This window comes from Alligator sinensis, unplaced genomic scaffold (genome assembly GCF_000455745.1).
Source record: "Alligator sinensis unplaced genomic scaffold, ASM45574v1 scaffold290_1, whole genome shotgun sequence".
NCBI classification, from domain to species: Eukaryota; Metazoa; Chordata; order Crocodylia; family Alligatoridae; genus Alligator; species Alligator sinensis.
Genome location: NW_005842755.1, coordinates 629,693 through 652,996, shown reverse-complemented (window position 1 = coordinate 652,996; position 23,304 = coordinate 629,693). Strand labels below are relative to the sequence as shown.

At 40.0% G+C, this 23,304-nt stretch overlaps 1 protein-coding gene across 5 annotated transcripts in view; it reads right to left on the bottom strand.

Annotated features, from left to right (window-relative positions):
• Positions 1–10,023: 10,023 nt before the first annotated feature.
• Positions 10,024–23,304, bottom strand: part of HMGCR (3-hydroxy-3-methylglutaryl-CoA reductase) — a 23,256-nt gene continuing 9,975 nt past the window's right edge. For all 5 annotated transcript variants that reach the window (XM_025216630.1, XM_025216627.1, XM_025216628.1 and 2 more), the window contains 14 exons: positions 22,437–22,543; positions 20,906–21,022; positions 20,452–20,603; positions 18,931–19,175; positions 18,605–18,774; positions 18,138–18,332; positions 17,165–17,323; positions 16,870–17,027; positions 16,234–16,339; positions 14,382–14,552; positions 13,132–13,272; positions 12,848–13,006; positions 12,084–12,238; positions 10,024–11,938 (listed from right to left, as the gene is read on the bottom strand). In XM_025216630.1, the coding sequence (XP_025072415.1) occupies positions 11,884–11,938; positions 12,084–12,238; positions 12,848–13,006; positions 13,132–13,272; positions 14,382–14,552; positions 16,234–16,339; positions 16,870–17,027; positions 17,165–17,323; positions 18,138–18,332; positions 18,605–18,774; positions 18,931–19,175; positions 20,452–20,603; positions 20,906–21,022; positions 22,437–22,543 (2,090 nt within the window). In that variant the 3' untranslated portion in view covers positions 10,024–11,883. The remainder of the gene's footprint in view (positions 11,939–12,083; positions 12,239–12,847; positions 13,007–13,131; positions 13,273–14,381; positions 14,553–16,233; positions 16,340–16,869; positions 17,028–17,164; positions 17,324–18,137; positions 18,333–18,604; positions 18,775–18,930; positions 19,176–20,451; positions 20,604–20,905; positions 21,023–22,436; positions 22,544–23,304) is intronic.

Sequence of the window (23,304 nt, the reverse complement as noted above, 5' to 3'; positions counted from 1 at the left end):
CCTTTTTACCAAAAGGAGTACGATTTTCTTGTTCCTTATACACACATAATATTCAATTAAATTGTTCATAATGTATTACTGAATACTGTACTGACAGTGAAAGAATGATTTAAAAAAGATAAGACAACTAGGAAAAATGTACAAGTCTATAATGCAGGGGTGTAGGTTGTAGTCGTGTTGGTCTAAGGACATAGGTAGACAAGGTTCCTTGGGTGAATTTTATATCTTTTATTAGACCAACCCGAAAGCTTGCTTAATAACTATTCTCCAACTATTTGGGTTGGTCTAATAAAAGATATCAAATTCACCCAAGGAAGGAAGTCTGCCAAGTCTATAATGGACCTTATTACTCTGCACAGAATGGTTGCAAATATAGATCCCATAGTAGCAGTTCACTCTGCCTTCACACTTCGAGCTGCTGCCACTGCCAGTATCTCCTCTGCTGTCACTGGACCCGGCCCTGCTGCCTGGATGACCCGACCCATCTGTCCTGCACCCACAGCCAGGGATGCTGGACAGAGTAGGCAAGGGGGCAGGCAGAGACTGGCCTATGACCCCCACAGACAGGATATGCTCATCAGTGGATGGGATGGGGCTGTGAGTGGGCAGGGAGCAGTGTCTGGGAGCGGGATGGGCAAGCAAGGCTGGAGCTGGGATTGCAGTGTGCTAACAGCATGAGGCCAGGTGTCCAGGACTTGGGGCAGAGGTGTGATTTGCTCCCTGCATGTCCCTGAGATGGGCACGAGCTCTATGGAGATCCGGTCCACCTGCTCTGTCCAGTGCCCCCAGCGGTGAGTGCAGGGCAGATGGGCCTGGGACTTGATAGGATCAGTTGGCATCCTCCAGCCATGCCAGCCAGTGTAAAAAACTGACAGGGGAGCTGAGGCCAGGTCAGCATCCTCCCACAACAGTTCACCAAAACTCCTTAAGTGGCACAGGTGACTGGTAGAGGGGGCATGGCAGGGGGGCAAGTGCCCCCCCGACATTGTCCCCCAACTCGGCACCGCTCAGGATGGGGCAGTTTTTTGGCTGTGCGAGCTGGTGGCGTTTTGGGGAGAAGGGCAGGGGGCAGGGCATTAAGCCGTGGCACAGTAGTATAGGAGTGGGTATGGGGCTTTTGGCCTGCCCCCAGGGTCACCCAGAAACTGTATCCCCCCCCCCCATTCAGGAGGCATGAGTCGCCCCTGTTAAGTAGCCTTCCAGCCCAAATAATTGCCCACCCCCTGCTATATACCACAGTCTCTACCAGTAAACTCCTGGTTTCCTAAACTTCCAATAGAGGGCAGGTGCAAAACTGAGTCCTGATGTGCTGAACTTTCTTGGTGCCCTTACTCATGCTCCAGCTCAAAGAGGATCTGCAGACTAGATGTTCCTCTTCCTATCTTGCCAATTCTGGTAGGCATTCTAAAGTAAGCTTAACCTGTACAGAAAGCAACCAAGGGAAAACATAATCAGGTTGACCAGCAGTATGTTTCATTGGCTTGCATGGTTAGGATACATTCTTCTTGGGTGACAGAGACCTACTCCTCAATCCCCAAGCAGCTTCATTTGCAGTAGGAACTTGAACCCAGGTCTTCCACCATGTAGAAGAGTACTCTAACCATTAGAGGGAGGTGAGTCTTTTTCCTCTTAAAGTTGTTCTTTTAATAAATGACTAAACACTTTGGAGAAGAGAGAGGAAAAAGTCAGACACTGACTCTGTACTTCAATAGTTATTGCTGCTGGGGTGTGGGAATTTTATGTTCAAGCCTGTATTCCAATTAATATTGAATTATTTACATGAAATGGAGCAACCTCAATAATGGAGAGTGAATGGGGTGGGGTGTTGGAAAGGGAGCGGGGCAGTAGATCCTTGGGTGCCCTTTACTTACAAAAAGTGATCTTCACCATAAAAAGGTTGGAGACCTCTGACTTAGCCCATCTGTGGTATCGTTTGTCAGCTCTATTCCCTCCTCCTCCCAGCGTGCACTTTCTGCAACTCTGGCAGCATATCACTGTTTTTTTAACCTCAGCATCTGCACCATGTTACTGACTTTGCCCTTCTCCCTCTTCCTTCCACCTGTCATAGTTTGGATAGTTTGGCTTCCTGATCAAATGCCATCCTCTGATTTGTCCCCTCTGATTCACTTTAGCAGAAAGTAGTTTCTAACAACACTGAGCAAGGGCGCAGTGAGGGAATAGGTTTCAGCGGACATTACTGAATATACTCAGCATGGAAAAATACAAACCATGTCAGAGTACATGGCTAGTTTTGACTGCTAGGAGAAGGTTTGTGAAAGCTCTGTTCTGCCCCGGGGTTGGGGAGGTTACTACAGTTAGAGGCACAGCTAGGACAGGATGACCCAGGTGCTGATTTAGAGGGGCGAGGGATGTAAAAAAATGACTGCTGTTTCCCTTGCACGATTGTGCCAGAAGTGCAGTGGCAACCAGCAGTCACCACTGCACATGGCTGGATCCAGGGGACATACACTGGTATACTTGCACCCCCCCCACATATTTTGATTCCTGCTCCACCCAAAGTTTAAAACCAGCTGTCTGGTGCTGGTGGCAGCGGCAACTGCCTTTTCAGGCAGTGCTGAGGAGTCAATTGACTTCATGGCTCATTATAATCTACCTCATCCCTTCTAAACTCTTCATTCCACAGATATTAATGATCCACTCTTCTTTATAATGGTCTTGACGTTCCACCAACCAAGCTAGCCTTTGTTTTGCAACTCTGCTGCCTGTTAGATGTTGCTGGCAAAGAAGCTCCTGCAAATTGTTTTTAACTCATTCCAATAAAGTTATATTTGTTTTTGCTTCAATCTTAAACTGAATAATAGAGCCCTAGTCCCCTATCATATTAGTAATGCTTCTACTTTATTTTTAACTGGTGAAAATATGGTTTACTTTATTTGTGATGATGCATCTCAGCACCCAGACCACCCTTTTCAAAATTTTAGATCTACCCGTGCCACTGCCCCAGTGTGTGGCAGTTGCCCTGAGCACTTAGCCATGTTGTCATGCCTCTAACTACAGGAGTATGGTTCAGCACCAGCAGCCAGACATTTTGGATAGGCCTCAGAGCTGTCTCTCCAAGTACCAGCATAAGGCAAATCTGAAGGCCCTCTGTGCATCCTGTGTCTCTGCCTCCCTTTCTCTTTACTCCCTCCATTCACAAATCCAGCAGCAAGTGCTGACACTTCCCCAGCTGAGCTGTCAGATTCTGGGGCAGTAACATTTTGTCCTAAGGTCCTTCTACATCCTTGGCCATGTCTACAGTATTACCAGTTCCTGCAAGATGACGTTTGACCTCTGGCTGGTGTGGATCTTGCCAAAGACTAAAGCCTTCCTGTGAATTTTTAAAAATATTTTACCAGATGCTAAAGCCCTCTTGTGAATTTTATACCTGTTTGGGTGTCTTGGACTTAACTGCAGCTTCTTAGCATCAGATGCTATCTTTGCATTGCCGTGAGCTCCTGTAATTGGCTGGTAGGGACACAAAACAGAAAGGAAACTGCTTCTGCTGCTAGGATTTCTGCTGCTACAGTTCCATTAGAAGGACAGCTGCTTGTCCAGTGCTCAAGTCATAATGCATTAGCTAGGACAAATGAATATAGAGGGAGATGGCAGAGGAAGTAGATGGATACCTTGAGATATTATTCTCAGCCATCTGACTCCACCTTTCAGCTCATTTAGGGCCTGGCTATAAAGGTTTTGTTGTCAGGGGAAGGGATGTGGGTGATCCCTTTGATGTGGTTCCCTCAGTCATAGAATCATAGCATTATAGAAAATTAGGGTTGGAAGGGACCTCAGGAAGTCATCTAGTGCAACCCCCTGCTCAAACCATCCCTAACTATATCATTCCACCCAAAGCTTTGTCTAGCCAGGTCTTAAAAACCTCCAAGGATGGAGAATCCCCCACCCCCCTAGGTAACCTGTTCCAGTGTTTTACTACCCTCCTAGTGAGAATTTTTTTCCTAAGATCTAATCTAAACTTCCCTTGCTGCTCTTTGATCTGCTGATAACGTTCCTCCTAATGCAGGCCAGTATGCTGTTAGCTTTCTTGGCAACAAGGGTATCATATGTTGCCCCATAATCAACTCATTGTCCACTGTAACCCCCAGGCCCTTTTCTGCAGAGCCGCTGCTTAAGCCAGTCAGTCCCCAGCCTGTTCTGATGCAGTCAGGTCACAACTTGCAGTGAAGGCAAGACCTTAACTCTGAGACAGAAGACTACATGTTCTGAGGCACTGAGTAACACTTGACCGCTGAGCCCTTGTCTAGAGGAGGGATTGACAAGAAGCATGGGCCCAAGGTTGTTTATAGTTTTGAAATGGTGTGAATGGCAGGAGAAGGGGTCATTCTGGTCAGGATTTAGTGTTGGCTTTTCCTCATTAAATCTCACCTTAGAATGACAACAGCCTACCTCCCTGGTGTTGGGCCTGACTTCCTATTTGTGGGATAAGCCATACCAGGACAAATGGAGTGCAAGGTGGGCATCAAACGTTCTCATTGGTCTGCCTTGAGACTCTACCTCTGCTCTTCAGTGGCATGACTCCATGTACCAAGAAAGGTACTAAACCCCAGATTACCCTTGCACCAAACAAGTCACCTGCATGGGACCTCTGAGGAGTTGGCTTGCTCTCCTGTCCTTGGGCTACCTGGGATCACCTCAGTTTTTGGAGCAAACTAATGCAGTCCTCAAAGATGCAGTCCTCAGGGTCTTGGAGTGATTGAGAGCAGCCAAGGGGATGGGAAGATATGGTCAGACTCCTGCTGTGTGAACTGAAGGAAAACAAATTTTGTCTTCTACTGCCAAGTACTGGAGCAGTGGTTCTCAACCTGTTTAGAGTTGGGAGCACCCTCCACAACTTGAATTTGGAGGCACCCATGGTTGAGAACCGCTGTTGTGCTGCCACCACTTACCTCGGTGATTCTCCTCCAGGGGGCTGTGCTCCTGCCTATGTTAGAGTTTCCTGATAAACCTAAAGCAGGCAGGAGTAGAAGCATTACAAATAAGTTTTGTAACCTGGGCAAAACTCCCCTGTGCCCAGGTGTGCATGTGTGTGGAAGAGAGGGTGGTTTTACCTGTCCTGGATATCCCTGCACCCAGGTCCTCTAGCTGGGCAGTGCAAACTCCAGCACAGCAGGACTCCTTTGGCTGAGCAGTGTAAAGGGCTGCTGCAGCCCAGCCGCCCCCCTGACACTGGTCCTCCTTGTGCCTTCTCCCACCCCCAGTGCCTGCCCCTTCCACTGCTTTCCCCCATAACCACTGGCCACTGCTTCTTCTATATGGTGGTGGCTCTAGCTCCTGCCCCAGCCAGGCAGCAGAAATGGCAGCAGCTCCAGCTACAGTCCTAGCCTGGACCCTGAGGCAGAGCAGCTCCTGTGCCACTGAATGGTGGCACTCCATACTGCCCCTGGGCTGCAAACACCACAGTCTCCCCTTGCTCCCCTCCTCCACACCATGCAATCTTCCCTATACTTGCTGCTTCTTGCACTGCACGATCTCCCCTAGCTTGGGACTGGGGCTAGGGCTGGAGATAGAGACAGAGTCACGGCAGCCGCTAGTCTGTATGCAAATCCAAGATGAGGTTTCTTTTCCCCCCATGTTGAACTAGGGGCAGAAACCTCACGTTGGATTTGAGTAAATACTTCCTGAAATCTCTCCCTTGTCTGTTCTGGAAACTGGAGGACCAAGAACCTCAAGAGTTCGACTCATCCCCACATCTCCCTTTACAATTTTAAATGTTTTTTATACCTAAGAACATAATATACAGTTAAAAAAAAATTCAAACCTTATGAAGATCCCTCTTTAATGCTATACTCATCCATGGTAATTTCTATTGTTCAAACATTTAACTTATATGAGCGCACTTACTTATTATTAACCAAATCATATTTTATTCATTCACCACAGACAATATGTCAGCTTTGAAGAACATCTGAACAATAAAGTAAGTACAAAAGTTGGGAGTGTAACAACAGAATACCATTTGGGAGGAACAGGAGTGACACCAAATATAGTTTCTTTGACTACACAGAATTGTTAGTATCTGCAGTAAAACACAAATTAGAGTTTATCCCGTAATCTAAGATCAAACAAAAAACCTTTTTAAGTGAGATAGTTTAGGACCTGATCCAACTCATCCTTTGTTATGCTTGTACTTTATGGTATGGTTCAGGTATCCAGCTAAACCATCAAATAAAAAAAAGCTGCATTGTGTCATGTACTATATGAATATGGTCCTACAGACTTTTCCAGTATCTTAGAAGGGTTTAGTTTAAAATATCAAAGGAAATATTTTTGTAGTATTTTCCCAGCTCCTTGGACTTATAGAGAGAGAAGTGACATAAACCATTACTTAGTAGGCCCCCAAAGTAAGTTTTGGAGAGACTAGTTTGAGAGATTTGAGTTTAATCATAAACTCCACCAGCAGTAACATCTCTTCACGTCTCCTGTAGTCCCACCCATGTTGCTCATCAGAGGTGCAATTTTTCATGCTTTGTCCATGTACAAAAGTTTCGAGGCTTTAGTGGTATGTCCAAACTGCTACATCCAGTTGGCGTACCATTATAATTGCAAGGTAGAAGGGGTGGGATGTTCTACTTTCCAGCTTCATTTTCTGACTTCCTGCACAGGAGAGAGTTTTCTAATTGAACCAGCTGTTTGCACAGGGAATGCGATTTAGTTCAAAAGCCAACAGCTCATTTCTTTTTATAAGGATGTCCATGCCTTCATTATATCATCTGTTCAATCTAGGATGCATCCCTTGGAAGAATAGTTTAACCATCATCCAATAATCATATTCCCGCATGGATCAATTTCTCTTTGTTGGGACCTTCATCCTATTGCAACGTATATTATTTTGTGGCAACTCAGATACTTGTCCTCTTTTGATAGATATCAGTACCATGCTTGGTACAAAAAAAGCCATATAAGATGGTCTCCTGGTCACTGTCGTTATACAGTTTTGTTTTCCAAAATCCTTTCTCCCCTTTTTATTGTGCAACTTTACCTGATATAGTTTCTGCTTCCTGACAGTTTTTTGCATGTTACAGTGTTCACTAATGAGATCTGATTCTGAAGTTGTTCTACCAACTGTTCTATTAGTTGTTTTAATATCTGGTATTTTATTCAGCAAGGCCTTGAGTTGCATTTATCAAAGCCTCAGTTGATTTTTCATGTTTCTCCATCACCAGTTAAAATTGATCCTTCCACAGGTCGTGGCATCTACCTAAATGGGAGTTTTTAACTATATTACCAGTTTCCCATGGGATAGACTTTTTCCATACCATATCACCAAAGTTATAGACACTCACATGTTCTGTAGTACCAGGCAAATAGCAGGATATTTACCAAACATTCTCATAGTCTCTCTATAAAATTGAAAGCCTAAGGGGTCTCAGATCTCTGAACTGTACTTTTGCTTGGGAGTGGCTGGAACAATCTATACTGACAAAAGACAGCTTTGCTGGTGTAGCTGTACAACTGAAGCTTTCCAAGGGTTAACCTCTCCCAAGGTTGGGCCCATGACTAGTGCAGGAGAAAGAGAGAGGTAGGGTCCACTCTACAGAGACAAACTAGTTCCAGGGAACCAGTGTTGGACATGGACACTGTTTACAATGGGGTTTTAACAGATACCAGCTAACAGGCTTGAAACGATATCCTTTACCGTCAGACAATGATTAGACTGCTTGGAGCTCTGAGCAGCTGACTCCATCCATCCAATTGCAAATGCTTTAGGTCTATGTCAGATGGTTAGTTTGTGCCTAGGTTGACTACAGATAAGCTTGGTCTCTTGCAATGGACTTAAAGATTAATGCAGTAGTTCTCAACTTTATTAGATTCAAGGCAGCCCCCCCATAATGTTTGAAAATTGAGACCTCCTTTCAAAAAGTAATTAATTTACATTGCTTGCCTCCTTGTAGAGGCTGGGCAGTAGGGGTGGGAGGAGTGGCCAGCTCGAGCCTGAACTTTTCTGCTAACCTTCTTACATCTTGTGGCACCCTTCAAAGGATCTTGCAGCACCCCAAAGTGCTATGGCACCCTAGTTGAGAATCTCTGAATCAAATGCATGTTAAACTTGGTTTCAGGGAACCAAACATGGTCTGTGCCATTTATACAGCTGTGGCTTAAAGGATGTAGAGTAGAAGCTGACAGGTATTGAATCCCTAGGGGCAGAATGGCTAGGCATTGCATGGACCACATAGTTATAAAATATAATTGTGAGCTGGGGCTTTAACCACAGTGGAAGGAAGGATCTCTAGCTTTAAAATGGAAAGATACATGTTTGGAAGGGAAATAATTGACATTTCACAAGATTAAGTTTCTGGGTCTCTTGGGCTACAGACAGACATTCAAAAAGCCTGAGCCTGAATTGATTCAATCTTTGCAGGTTAGTTTAACTTGCAAAGCTTGAACCAATTTGGAGGTGGATAGACATTCCCTTTTCATTCCAGAAACGCAGGCACATGCCTGCAGTGGCTCAGGCAAGAAGTTAGGGAGTCATAAGCACAGTGCTGAGCAGAGGGGGCACGTGGCCTGGCTCTGGTTGGATGCTCTGCTTAGGGAGCGGTTCCTGCCCCTCCTCCTGACCAGTGTGGGAGCCAGCAGGGAGTTGATAACAGAGCATTGAGTTATACAGCACAGAGTTACACAGGGAATTGTTAGCATTTATTACCCCATCAAACAGAACAAAGCCTTTCTCCCTTACTTCAAGTTCTTCTTAAACAGTTTTTTTCAAGGAAGGAATGGAGGGACATTACCAGCTACCTGTTGATTAGCTCCAACAAGCCCTAAGCCAACACTGTCCTATCTACCTTTGTCCCATCTCCCACAGCATGGACTGTAGCCAGCATGTAGTATGCTAGCTAATGCTGAGAGGTATCTGTGCAAGGCACAAGGGAGGGAGAATCCCTGCTTCAGCAGAGTAATGAGGAAGGTGGGGGAGTAGGAGGAAGCCAGGCAGACCCCTTTGTACATGCAGTCTCTGCCTGAGCTGCAGCCAGGGAGCAGAGGGGAAGGGTGCCCCGCCCAGCCCAGAGAGCATGCTGGTGACTCCGATTTAACTTAAAACCAGGAAGATGTCCGAGACAGACATTGCATAAATAGGTTTGACCCAAATCAGTTAAGTCTGATACTACATTCAGCCAGGTATATCTCAAACCACTTTAAGCCATTTTCAAACTGGTTTATGTGCACTGAACATCTGTTTTGTTACAGGTTTAAACCAGTTTCTGATCACTTAAACTGGTTTATGTGTAATCTCTGTCCCTAGCCTTGGTGAAAGACAGGGATTGTGGGTTGAAGCCCCAGATTTAAAGTGCTTCTGGACTATATTTAGTGATGCAGCAGCTAAAACTCCTAAATTTCAACTTTAAAAAATATTTTTAAACTTTCACATTTCTAACTTAAATAATTATACTTTATGCTGTCCTAACACGTCTATTTACTTAGAATCTTAACTCTTAGTCTAAAACTTTTGTTTAGAGTTTTCCGTCCTCTTCCCAAATAATCTTGGCATTGAAAAACTGGAGTTGCAGAGCAACTGACTTAGTATATTTTGATGCCCTAGTTAGAATTCCCAGACCAAAATAGCAAAGCATTCAGATCAAATGGATCAGAAGACTGTTCAGAAGTACAGTTGTGTGTAGTCACAAGGTCATACAACACTCAGAAAAAAAGTCTGCTCCAGATAATTATGACCAAGTTTTCCATAACTCCCAGAAAAGTAGGGGGGAGGGGGGATATGTGTAAAGTCAGGTCTCAATAGAAACTGCTATGCTCAAGTGATTTGCTGAAGTGGAGAATCTTCTCTGACTCCACTAGCAGTTCATTTTTATGAATTTTTTTCTGATACTACTAAAATACTTGAAAGAATCTCAGAACCATGTGTAGGGGCTTCTGCTGTGTAAGGCAAGAAGTTCTTATACTGTGTAACTAATCCTTTCGTTAACATTTCTATCTTTCTTACTTCATCTGTATAATTCATGACTTACTGATGAATATCATACTTTAAATATCACAATTAAGCCAATATGCTTTTCCATTGTTTTACTGAAACTGAAAAAGGATTCTGTACCAAAATGTACACAATTTAGTAATAGTACAAAATGTTATTTCTGCAAGACAGAATGTCAGTTATATTCACCAAAATGAACACTGAACCAACCACTTATTGCCAGCTCAGTGTTACTTTAAATAAATCACTGGCTGAACACAGAAACAAAGCAGTTTCAACTTTGCATAAATAAATGGTAACTATTAAACAACAATACTTCAGGAAGATAAACATTCATGATATTTACATGCTACCACAGCATACCTAGCATGTAGTATGTCTTTGTGCTTACACGTTAGCTTTATGAAACCAATGCATTAATATTATCTGATTTACTACAAACTAATACTTCATGATTTATACCAGACGTGCATGTTAAGAGACTAACATTCCCTTATCCCCCTGGAACACTTCTGCATGCCAGTAAGAAGCATGTTACCCAACTTGCTAAAACCATCCTTCCAGCTAAGGACAAAGGTTCAAGCCCATTAATAGTATGCTTGCCCCAACGGGTTAACTCTGTAGCATAGCTTTCCTAGTGGCAAATCAACCCAAAATAAACCTGGGTTTCCTGCATTACTTTAAGGAACACCTGAAGCTACCTCACTGGTCCGAATACAGTACTTTTGTGTACAATTGTGTTTGATGTATTAGCTTTTCTCAGTCGTTTCAATGGATTCCCATACTAAGCATTTTTCATAAGACAGACAATTTAGACTTTTTAGAAAATAAATATTTTTTTCACAAAAACACTTAAAAAGAATCCAACATAAAAACATCTGTAATATTAAATAACAGCATGGTTTTCCTGGCTTTATTTTTTCTCAAGTTAAGCAGTAGCTATGCACCTATTCCGAGGGAATAAGTGTCAAACACCAGAAGCCATTCATGTGCAAAAACACCATACTTTAAAAGATAAGATTTTAAAACTGTAAACATCTGTTCTTGACTCCACTCACTCAAATCCATTTCTATTTTATAAAACTGTGTATCAATACAGTCAAAGCTTTAAATGGCCCGATGTATCATTTTTATAGGTGTATCAGTTAAGTTTTGAAAAAACTCAGGATATCCTATTTATACCTGAACAAAATGCCTGGAGAGTTAAGGACAATGCTTTTTTATGTTCCAGTACAGAATAATGTCAGATGATTCTGTACTTTGTAAAATAAGTACTTTCCTTAACAGAAAAATAATGCAACCCAATTATAATTTTAATGCTGCTTAAGTTGAACAGCAGCAAGGGAAATACAAGTACAGTAATGTATCTACCAACTAATGTGACTTAGTAAAATTATCCCATAGCCTAATACCTAAGCTCAAAATCAGAACAAATAAAATTAAAATTAGGAATTCATCAATAGCAAGTAGGCTGCTATCACTTTATATTTAAAAACCACTTTGTTAACCAGAAAACAAAGATCACATGGACAAATACATACAATCCAATTTTAACCAAATCATTTTTTTAAAACAACGTACCTAACATAACTTTTCATCTTGGTTATTACTTTACAAGTTAACATGTTTTCAACCCATAAAGACACAGGACTGACCCTTTGGAAAGCAATGAATAAGATAAGATGAATCCCTAGAACTCTAAAAGACATGTTCAAGACATCTGAAATAGCTCCATAAAAGGAGCCATTTTTAACCACTGAAGATGTTCAAAGGCAGAATGAGTTTCATTGATCACAAGTCTAATGATCCTTTTAATTATCCTCCACAGAAATCATTTTCTTGAAGATGATTTTCCTTCTAAAATTTAGATACTGTGTAGTGTTCCTTTACATGTGATCAGTTTCTTTAACAAGGCTTAACTTCAGCTTTTCCAATATTCAAGCAGCTTTCTTGGTGCAGGTTCCTTGAAGATCCTGTAGATTTATTTTTGACCTAACAAAAATAGTAAATAAGGCATTTGAAGTCATTGCTCTGTGGTATATTCTCTCTCATACAATTTTTATATATTGTGCTGTATTTGGGGGGAGGGGAAGAGGTGATGATGCAGAGAATGGTACAGAAGCTTTGCATTTCTCACCTATTATGGATCATGTGGCTTTTGACTAGATGCCCTGCTGCCAATGCTGCTATTAATGATAACTCCCCTGCCATTACTGTGGCGCACACAATTTTAGCAAGTTGACGTGCATTTTCACCAGGGTTATCTTGGCTTGCCCCCTGAACCCCTAGCATCTGTAGATAAAAAACAGTAAAGTTACACTTTAAAATCCAAGCACCAGTCAGTGTGCCTATTTGTTCATACAGAAAAATATTCTATTTAATTCATCACACCATACAAATTAGCTTTAAGTCCCTCAGATACTAAAAAGAAATGTTTAGTTTTAGAATAAACATATGTATATTAATTAATTGGCCAAAACATCTTGGGCGCCTGTAGACTCACTCGGACGTGAGCCGTCTCAATTAAATGAATCTGCTAGAGCATGCTAATTAGCACGCTACAGCAGCCTCAGCATCTCATGTATTCAGCATCCCCGCACTTCAAAATGGAGGCAGGGGCACTAATTAATGCTTGTCAAACGAGTATTAGTTAAAGCACCTCTGCCATCATTTTCATATGTGGGACACTGAATACACAAGATGTTGCAGGCAATTGAATTAGAGCAGCTCCTGAGAGTCACTCTAGTTAAAGCGCCCCTCCACCCCCAGCCTGGACTTGTAAAGATTCCCCTTATTCCCTTATGTCTACAACTTTGGAAGAGACATTACTGAGGCACACTATACAACAGAATTAGGAGAAGCTAGTTTAAAAAAAAGACAATTTCCTTTCATGCTCTGTACCTGCAAGCAGGCTTGCTGTGGTAGTAAGTTGGTCCCTCCACCAATAGTTCCAATTTCTATAGAAGGCATTGTGCAGCTGATATACAGATCTTCATTAGTGGGACCAGTTAGCTCCATCAGAGTGATGCAGTTTGAGCTGCCCACATTCTGTGCTGCATCCTTATATTAATATAGAAAAAAAGAGAAGAGAACTTCTAGGTAAGTTCTAAATGTTGTGAAGCTAGTTAGTCGTATTTAAAAAAAGTGAATATACTTAGTTAATATAGTCAATTCAAAGAACTTACCTGCCCACAAGCAATGTAGATGGCTGTAACAATGTTTGCTGCATGAGCATTGTATCCACCTATGCTACCAGCCATTGCAGAGCCCACCAAGTTCTTGTTAATATTAACTTCAACCATAGCTTCTGTAGTAGTCTTCAATACCTGGACAAAAGCATAAGCTTTTACTGTACTTCTAATTAGAGGGCAGTAATAATCCCCTATTGTATCCTAGTAGAGCCCCCTTTAGGCTAATTCCATGGGAGTTAAATTTGCCTCAAAATAAATAAATAAATACATTTGTCGTTCATTTAAGAAAGGAGCCATTGCAGCTGCTAGGGAAGATTTCCAGTAAGAACAGCATGCAAACCACTGCAGCAATGCCTGCCACAGTCTACATATAGTCCAAACACAGGTAACATGTATGTCAACAAGAACAGCAACAAACATGATTTGGCAGAAACATCACATTAACAATCTGAGTCTCAGACTGCTTCTAACACAGCTAGCAAACATCTTAAATCACCCTCATCAGTATACCAAAACCTTCAGCTTCCTTTTAATTTTTATAACTATGTTATATATTTGAAATACCAAATTCTGCCATACCCTGAAAAAATCATACATTCAAAAGCAGTAGATAATCTGATATTTAAATATTAAGTCACAACAAATACTTTAGTGACTGATGAATCATTTTTATTTTTAAATATAATTAAAAACAAAAAACCCTTCTGATTTTATCTGAAGCTCTTAAAAAATTTCCAATCTTGTGCTCAGGAGTGCAGCAGAGTGTAGGTCTGCTGCTACAGTTTAGCACACATTTACCACGAAGTATTAGTTTGAAAAATTATATTAAGAAATGAGCTTTACGAATGAACTTTAATTGGTAACTGTATAAATTCAATCAATTTGTATTTTCTGAACTGAGGGAAGCAATTTGATACCTCTTTTCAAAGCACTACAGAAATGTAAACACTAAAAATGGAAAATGATTACTGCAAAATGAAGTGATGAAATTTAGATAACTGGATTAAACAGTACAAATTTCTTAAGTGTGAGACCTATCAGACTGTGAGATACTTCTTTGCCTTGCTTTTGGAGACTCTCACCACTTACAATACTGATGTAAAAGCAAAGTGAGCTGTAATGCATGCAATTTACAAATCTGTTTCAAGGTTCGTTCATTCTTTTTTTCAGTTTAAATCAAAACAAGCTAAAAACAATTAGTTTAAAAATGCTTTTTATGAAATAAGTAAAAGTAAAGTACTTACTTCTCTGACAACCTTGGCAGGAATAATTGCTTCACAGACAACAGATTTCCCTCTTCCCTCTATCCAGTTTATGGCAGCAGGCTTTTTATCTGTACAATAGTTACCACTAACAGCCAAAACTTGGAGATCAGGAAACTCTTCATGTAATCTTACCAGTGCCTTTTCTGTGCCCTGTTAAAAGAAACAATCTCTCTGAAGTTTAACCCTTCACAGATGCATAACAAAATAGTAGAGAGTTTTACTACTCATCCTGAAGCCAGTAAAGCATCAGCACCAAACTGAGCCTCTAGGTTTAGCACGCAACAGTGCTGCTCCAGAACAACACTGAAAAGGAACTATGCTTTAGAAAGGGTGCTTGTTTCAGAACCTTGGACTCTCCTCTTGGGACATGGGGTGCTGGCATACAGGAATGACAATCTTCATTCTATCTGTTCCTATATTCCTGGTTAATCTGGGGGAATAAGGAAGACACAGACATTTCTCATCCCCACAACGCACACTAACAGAGGACTAGAGTGCACTGGCTATTAGTGAAGTACAAACACAATATGGATTGAAAATACTGGCTCCATTTTGCTTCTTATTTTGGAACTGAGGTATAAATGTCTGAGTTCTGCATCCTCCATATGCTAGAAAAGCAGTCAAGTTTGTATAATTTTCAGTGCCCTTGTGGAGCACCTGCTCATTTGCCAACTCCTTGATGAGATCTGTACGAAGGAGAACTTCGCTGCATCAACAGAAAGAGCCATCACTTGTACACAATTCTGGAAAAAACATCTATTTTATGACAAGGACATAAGAAGTGCCCCTGTGTAGCCAAACCTCTTTATGTGGATATGGCCATGGTTTGTCTTTTCTTGTAGATATAAATCAGCACAATAGAACCTGGATGGTTTGTGAGTTTAGGTTCCTGAGCTCCCTGCAAAGATGAGAATTTGCAGAACAGCCAGAAGTTTACATGCAGCTACAACCAACAACTATACAGGACTCCTGAAGTGGTCCTACTGAGTAAAGAGGTACCCTTTAAAGTAAAAGCTACTAATGCTTGTGCAGCTTCTTTAATGTATTGTGAAACCTCTGATTCATCCAATCCAGGTTCTAATGTATTTAACTTGCATCTCAAATAGTGGATAAGCTGTTCTGGCTGTTCAGGCCAAAACAGGATCGTCAATAATTTCCTTAGAAAGAACAAGCATAACAACAGATTTTAATTACAGAAGAACAAATTTTTGATCCAAGTGAGTCAAAGAAACATATCTATAATAAAAAAGGCTACTTTAACTCTCTTTTAAATGTCCTACTCTTGTTTATGGTCAAAGAGGTAAAGTCAAACCATTCTGTGTTCTTACTCATCCAAATAGACATATGGGAAATTAAGTTCTATGCACACCATGAGCAGGGCACACTTTAGTTACTAACCCTTGGTGCTGACTGGCACAAAATTCACATGAGCAGTCAGTGTTAAATAGCAACAACAACATGTATATGCCTCAGCAACTTGTGGAATACACACCAGGTCAAAAGTAAAAAAAAAACCTACAGAACTTGTACCGCAACTGATGGGCTGACAGACAGTGAATGTGTTGCATTACTGAAGAAACAGCTAGCCAGTATACAGTGATGGGGAGGGCTTGGGGGGGAAGCCATATCCTTCATCATAACTTTGATAATATTTTTTGCTAAGAGCTGCAAGTATGAAACCAAAGAGCCACTTTATGACTTGGGAACTGCAGTCTCAGTACCATTAAATTAGCTCTCAGTTCATTCACCAACTTTAACACCTTCTCCCCGCAACACAGACACATTTGTTTAAAAACTATTTAGAAATGCAGAAACAGAAACTAGACCTTACTTTTGAGAGCATGTTCATTCCCATTGCATCCCCTGTTTTGGACTGAAAACGGATATAAAGGTTACGACCAGCCAAACTGATGTGAAGCTTCTGTAGGCGGGCAAACCTGTAAGAGTCAAATGACAACACAGGAAATATTTCCTTTCTCCCTTATCTCCATAAGGGCTAACTGATATTCAGGTACAAATGACTGATAACCCATAATTAATGGTAGATAACCCTGCTAACCACAATCTGCTCCTCCTCAATGTAGAAAGGGAGGCCATCAGCATCAATTATCAGGCATAGAGTTCTCTCAAAAGAAGGGCTTAAAATGGACTAGTCCTGAGAGTATTTTTTACTGCTTTTTATGCAACTTTATTTCTTCTTGCTATGACTAAATTGCTGACTGTCCTGTGACATGCAACACTTATTAATAATGCAAATGTTAACCAGATAGTAAACATTAATAATGTTGCTCCATTTTCAGACCAAAATTAGGCAAATCCCAGATAGGAACATGATAATTTCTTGCATCATAATATAAATAGACACAATTTGGAGCTTTCTAAAATGAAGCATGCTCACACACATTTTATCTCTATCTATATATCTCTCATCTAAAATGTGAAATGCTTTACAGGAAGTTATACTAACCTGCTTGTGCTGTCAAAGGACTCTTTGATTACTTTAAACCCTTCTGAGTTTTCAAGCCAAGCCTTCACCTGTGCAGCAAGACAGGCAGTGGGTAGTCTTACAACAGGTCCTCTAGTCATTCCATCTCCTAAAACACAACTGCTTGCTCCTCCACTAAGCTAAGACCAAAAGGAACATGAACACGATTATGAATGACCGATAATGTTATAGAAACAAAATATATAGTGACAGTTTTTACATAAATTGATAACTTTGAGGCCAGGCAAGCAGCTAACCAATTCCGTCAGGTACTCACACATATTGCTCTGCACCCTCTGTTCGTACTTGCGACTAGACACCCTTCTGTTGTTGCCATTGGAACTTGAAACTCTTTGCTATCCAGAAAAAGAGGCCCGACTACACCTACAGGGATGGGCATGTATCCAATCACATTTTCACAGCAAGCTCCCATTACCTTAGAAATAAAGTTAAACATAACTGTCATTAAAGATGTTACATTGTTATAACATACTTCATGAACAAGTCTGTTTTTTCTTTATCCACAGAGCAGATTCCCATCCCAATGCTTATAAATAAATCAAACAAGTTACTTATATACTACCAACTAGCTTATTCATACAATGGAACTTTGTTTTAATGCATTTTATGGTGTTTTTATATTTGCACAGTTTACTGTACTTGTAAAAGAATAATAGTAATCTAGTGTAGCTAACTAGACTGTTTAATTCTTGAAGCAATGCCTGGTAATGAATAAAACTACATTTTTTTATGTTAGTGACTGCTATGTCCTTGTATCTAACAGAAAGTGTTACTACATTACATGAAAACTGCTCTAAATGGACTGTCTGACTTTGTAAGATTTTCCTTTCAATTAAGACTAAAACTCATTTTTCCATTCATCCTACTGAACTCATCTGTAGCATTAACAGAATCCCATGTTAGTGGGATTAGAGACCTGCATATAGTTATCTGTTTGTGTCAAATAGCCAAAATTATCTAGATTCCCAAGATTTAATTTAAAATAAATTACCCTGTACTACACTGAAGGTTCTCACAACAGTAAGAACTGAATGCAAATCAGTGTAATCTGCCATTTTTGAAGTATTTGTACTGAATCAGATCCCAAACTAAATCAAGGTCAGAGAGCTCTCTGATAACTACTCAGAAATTATTGGTATACATGAATTATAATAATTTTGAAAAAACTGGGATAACAGAAAAGTTTCCTTGCAAATTAATTCATTCTTACTTGTCTACATCATCCTTACCAAAGAATAATTGTAATTCCTGTAAGGAAGATACTCTAAGGATGTAGGTTCAGGGAGCTTCTGAGATAAAATCTGTCTGCGGATGGATACACCACGTTCTTGAGTCTCCATCATCATTTCCAATTTGTAGGCAGGAATGTGCTTAGCATTGACAAGGTTGATGACCTCAGCATCAGTGAGAAATTTTGCACCTTTCTAGATATATTGAAAAAAAAAAAAAGATGCTTTGATTGCATGGTAGAAACTGGAAGTACAACTATTTTTCCAGTGTGGAAAAAGATGCCCTTTATTTCAGAATCAGCAGATCAACCTTTTGAAGAGATATTTCAATATCAATATGAGATTTGCAAGATGCAGAAACATTCCAACTTAACTTCTGGTTTACTTATATCAGTTATAAATGCATGTGACAGTGAACAGGCAAACTCTGCACTAGCAATGAAAGCCTTACACTTCTCTTTTCTCACCTCTGTATTTTGAAGTATACAGAGACATTCTTCAATAGAACGTGGGTCTTTGGGTAATTCAACTTCAGGCTCTTTTCTATTAAATGAAGAAGTTTCCACTGGGGCACAACTACCAACAACAAATGTAGCTTTGACTGATGACTCTGCTAATACAGGTTTTATGACTTCAGCTGCATAAAGACAATTAGAAATAGATTTTAGGTTACCAAAAATTTAAAGCAGACAAAATATTTTTGGTTATAAACCAGATCCAGTATTAAATTAATTATTCAATACAGATGTACAGGATCAGGCCCAAAATCTAAAGATACCCTAAACAAAATTACCATTTCCCTCTTTGGAATTTATAGCTTCTTCACCCATGCTGGATTTCTGATTATTTTGTAAGAGTCCAGATTGTCTTCTGCAGCAGTTCTCAGGAATCTTTTTCTGGATCATCAATGGAGATGTTATAGGGTTTTTCAAAGAGAGCGTAGACTCAGTTTCTGTTTGTTCAAAGAAGATGTATTTCACAGCAAGCAGAAGGGCTAAACCAAGAGTGATTACTTGCTCAATATCCATACTTGCCATTCTAAAGAAAGAATGCAAAAAACACCAAGTTAAAATGTGTTTTAGAAATGTATTGATGCAGCATTGTAAACCCCCTGCCCCCCCAGAATCTCACACAATAGTTTAACAAGCAAAACAGAAGACAGTATCTATCTCAAGGAAATGGTACAAAACCAATCTACAATATATCTCTGCTAGCTAATTTTATATTTCTGTTCTGTATTTTATAAAATATACCGTATCTTCATTAGTTTTAACTAGAACAATATGCTGATCGTATGGTAGGCAGATGTAACTAAGTCAGTCATGCTATCCGCTTTATCCCTGCTTAAATGGAAAAACAAAGCAGCAGAGTCCAGTTTTCAGAGCTAATGGGAATCTACAACTCCCACTAATTCCAGGTGAGTTGTGGGCAGTCAGTACTTCTAACAATCAAACCCACAGTACTTTAATTAGAAAATAAATTTATTTAATGGAGAGATAACAAAGGTAAGTATCTGTTTCTACATTCCTTGAAGGCAGTGAAATCTTGTGCACTTGTTCCCAATGAATACAGAAGCTGGTATGAACAGCTAAATAAACTACTTCAGTGTCAATAAACTCCTAAATCTCCCTCCACAACCAGTTTGCTCAAATTTTATTTCTGTGTGAAGTTTTTTCAGATTTGTGAACTTGTAATTGATGACACACAAAAAGGTCATTCTGCAGTTTTTGTACTGAAGAAAACTGTTCACCGCCAAGCAAAGTATGTTCAACTAAACAAAACATAGGCCCAAGGAAAGAAAGAGAGATCTTGGCTTTAGGAAGGTCACTATTTTGTTCAAACTAGATATAATGATGATATATCTAAGTACATAAATAAAAGAAATGCAGGTGCTGAGAAAATGTAAGTTTTATTTTCAATTATTTCTTGCAATGTCTCTTTATTCATCTGCTACAGCACTCGAGTTAATTACCTTATTTACCTGAATCCAGGATGACTTTGAATTTAAGATGACTCCCCAATAATTAGATTCTATACATGGAAAATTATAAATTTATTATGGCATATGTAAAATTGCTGGTGACTAGCCACAGCCCTCTTTATACTGGCTAGGTGGTGGAGATAGGAGAGGATTTTTTTTTTTAAACCAGTCAAGGTCCCTCATATGCAGGGACTCATAACACAGCCAGATCTACTGAAATTATTATAGCTACACATATCTGAAACTCAAAAAGTAGCTGTAACGACCCTGGAGAATAAGCCTGATAAGTAAAAGATGTAATAAATCTTTTTAGTAGTCAATATTTTCAGCTACCTGGAAAGATAGAACTGCCATAAAGAAACATTAGGTTCAATTCTCTTTGGTGTATTTTCATCCAGTCCCACTGTGTTTTCTGCAGTACTGTTCTGAGCAGATGGTTCTGCTATCCAGCGGCTGTGGGCATGAACAAGAACCAAACCTAAAGACTAATAAAAAAGAAGGCAGTTAACCAGTTTGTTTTTCAGCTATAATTAGTTAACTAATCTAATAACATACAGTAAATTTTTGCTTCCTCCCCAGGCCTCAAAGGTCTGCTTAAAAAATCTGGGCATAAAGTACCATTCTTCATGCCTAAAAGCTTGTCTAATCTCTCTCCCAAGTATACGGTTGAGCCAATAAAAGCTCTCACAAAAAACCTGGTTTCCTGCTTTGATATGTACTTTAATTATGTCCTTACCCTTTTCTAGGAAGAAGGGAAAGGGGAAAGGAAAAAAACCCCAACACATACCATAATCATTTTAACCCTCTGTGTTACAGGGTTTGGCTTATTTTCTTCTTCTTCCAAAACACGGGCAAAGTGACTAAGCTGCCATATGGGACGCCCCTCCCGACTTTCCCGAGAAAGCTGCAAAAATAACCAAAGGTCAGTGCACACAATTAAATAGAACAGGAAGACAGACTTACCTCTAGAAAATTTAATTACTGAGTTTGTCAACAGCAGAGGGCATATCTATGCTGCAAACTTCATGTACCAGACAGCAGAGGACTCAAAAAATACTGTGCTACACAATCTACCCCCTAATCCAGAAGGACTACCTACATTTACTTGCTACTGGAGTGTGGGCTACTTAGTGCTGGCACTCAGCAATGCCAATTAGTCTGTCCAAAGCATCAAAGAAACATGGCTACATTGCTTCCAGTTCCAGGAGATAGCTTGTAGAGAAGAGAGGTGTTTCCAAGGGTGCTACAACCTGGTACAGTAAATTCGCAATGCAGCCATACAAAAAGTTGCATTGGTTTAACTTCAAATCAGTATTTAATTCAGTGCAACCCCCACTATGGGCACTTTTTCACTTAAAAGTTGCTTATTTTGGTTTACTTGAAACCAACAGCAAACCAACTGAAACTAAGCCAGAATATGCACACGTTTAACTAGATCATTTTAAGAGCTTAATTAAATGGGCATAACTGTCTCATGCAGACGCATCATTTGTTATGTTTGATTTACTTAATTATATTAAAGACTCGGTGACAATATATGAAGCATCAAAGAGAAAACTGAGACCCAGACTGAAGACTTCAGCCTAAAATGTTCAACTCTGTGTTTTAAATTAAATCTAAATCTATACAGTAAAGAAATATACAGTGTAACTATGGGAGCATAATCCGATTTGAGAGGTAGTCCAGAAGTTAAACATGAAAACAACTATGAGTTTTAAATACACTAGAAGATTATATTCTATTTTAGCTTTCAATTTCTTGTATTTATTGTAGTCTTTGGCCCAGGTGCATCATAACTTTTAGCTATGATTATGATTTCATTAAAACAAATTAATACACTGAAGGGACACAAACCAAAAAGGGTAGATTTACCCAAACCCAAGACATCTTCAAATTTAAGACAACTGCCCAACAATTAGATTCTATACATGGAAAATTATAAATGCATTTTAATTTTGTACATATAGAATCGAATTAGTGGACGACTGTCTGAAACTTATCCCTCCTACTGCTACGGCAAAGAAAGCAGTGGCAGGGGGCAAGGGGCCAGACCTTAGCCTCTTGCTCCCCTGCCCCTGTCTGTGCCTCCCTCTCCAGAGCCCGTCCACTCTGCTCCTCCATGCCTGTGCCTGTCCCTCCCAATCCCTTGCTCCTCCCTACTCCTCCCTGCAGCCTGCACTTCAACCCATTACCCCCCTCCCACCTCTGTAGCATGTTACCCCGTTTTTAAAAGCAGTAGCTAAACAAAGAAAATTATGGCATAGACATTAAGCCACTGTGCTCTAATACTGTTAATGTGATCTTGAAACTGGTCTTACCTCTAAGACCAAGGACACACAAGCTGGAAAGAAGGTCATGAAAACGAAGTAGTTGGCAAGAACTGACATGCAGCCAAAGCAGCACATGATTTCAAGTTGTCGTACTCCTATACACACACACACACACACACACACAAAAGAAAAAGGCCAAATCCTTACATTTTGGGAGCACAACGTAAGTTTCCACATACAAAACATGTTTACAAGGCTAACAGGAAAAAAAAACATTTTGCTGACTTGCTATATCACAGAAAGGACTGTTTTTTCCTTTGACTGAGAAAAGTGAATATATGATAAAAAATAGCTCTGTATTTGTTTTTAAACAGATGCACTAAAATATTTTTAGAACTTTCTAAATCTTCTATTAGGTTTTACAGTGTATAATGTGCCTCTAGGAATGAAACAAACTGTGTAGTTAAGCGTTAAAATATATTATTACTGTTCAAACTCTAATCATAGGACTAGTCCCAACTTTTCAGGCTTCAGTTTTCAATTTCCATTCCTCTGTCTAGCAGCAATAATAAACTTTAATCCATGATATTTTGGAGAGTCAAGTATCCAAGGAGTCAGGAACATTTGCCTGCAGCTACTCTTTCATAAACACTGAATGCTAACCAGTTATCTCATCTTTCTTTCTAATTTTTGTGTTATAATCCAAAACCAAAAAAGTTCCGGAAGCAATTTAAAATGTCAGTATTTGTCTAGTCATAAACACTGCAAAAATGATACAATTATAATAAAGGTACATTTAAAATAAACTGAATCTTAAAAATGGCAACAGCAACAAAGTTTAAAGGTATTCTTCACAGGGAAAAGATAGCCTTGGGCATTTTTCAGATGTACCAAAGTAGCCCAAAAGGTTTTTCTT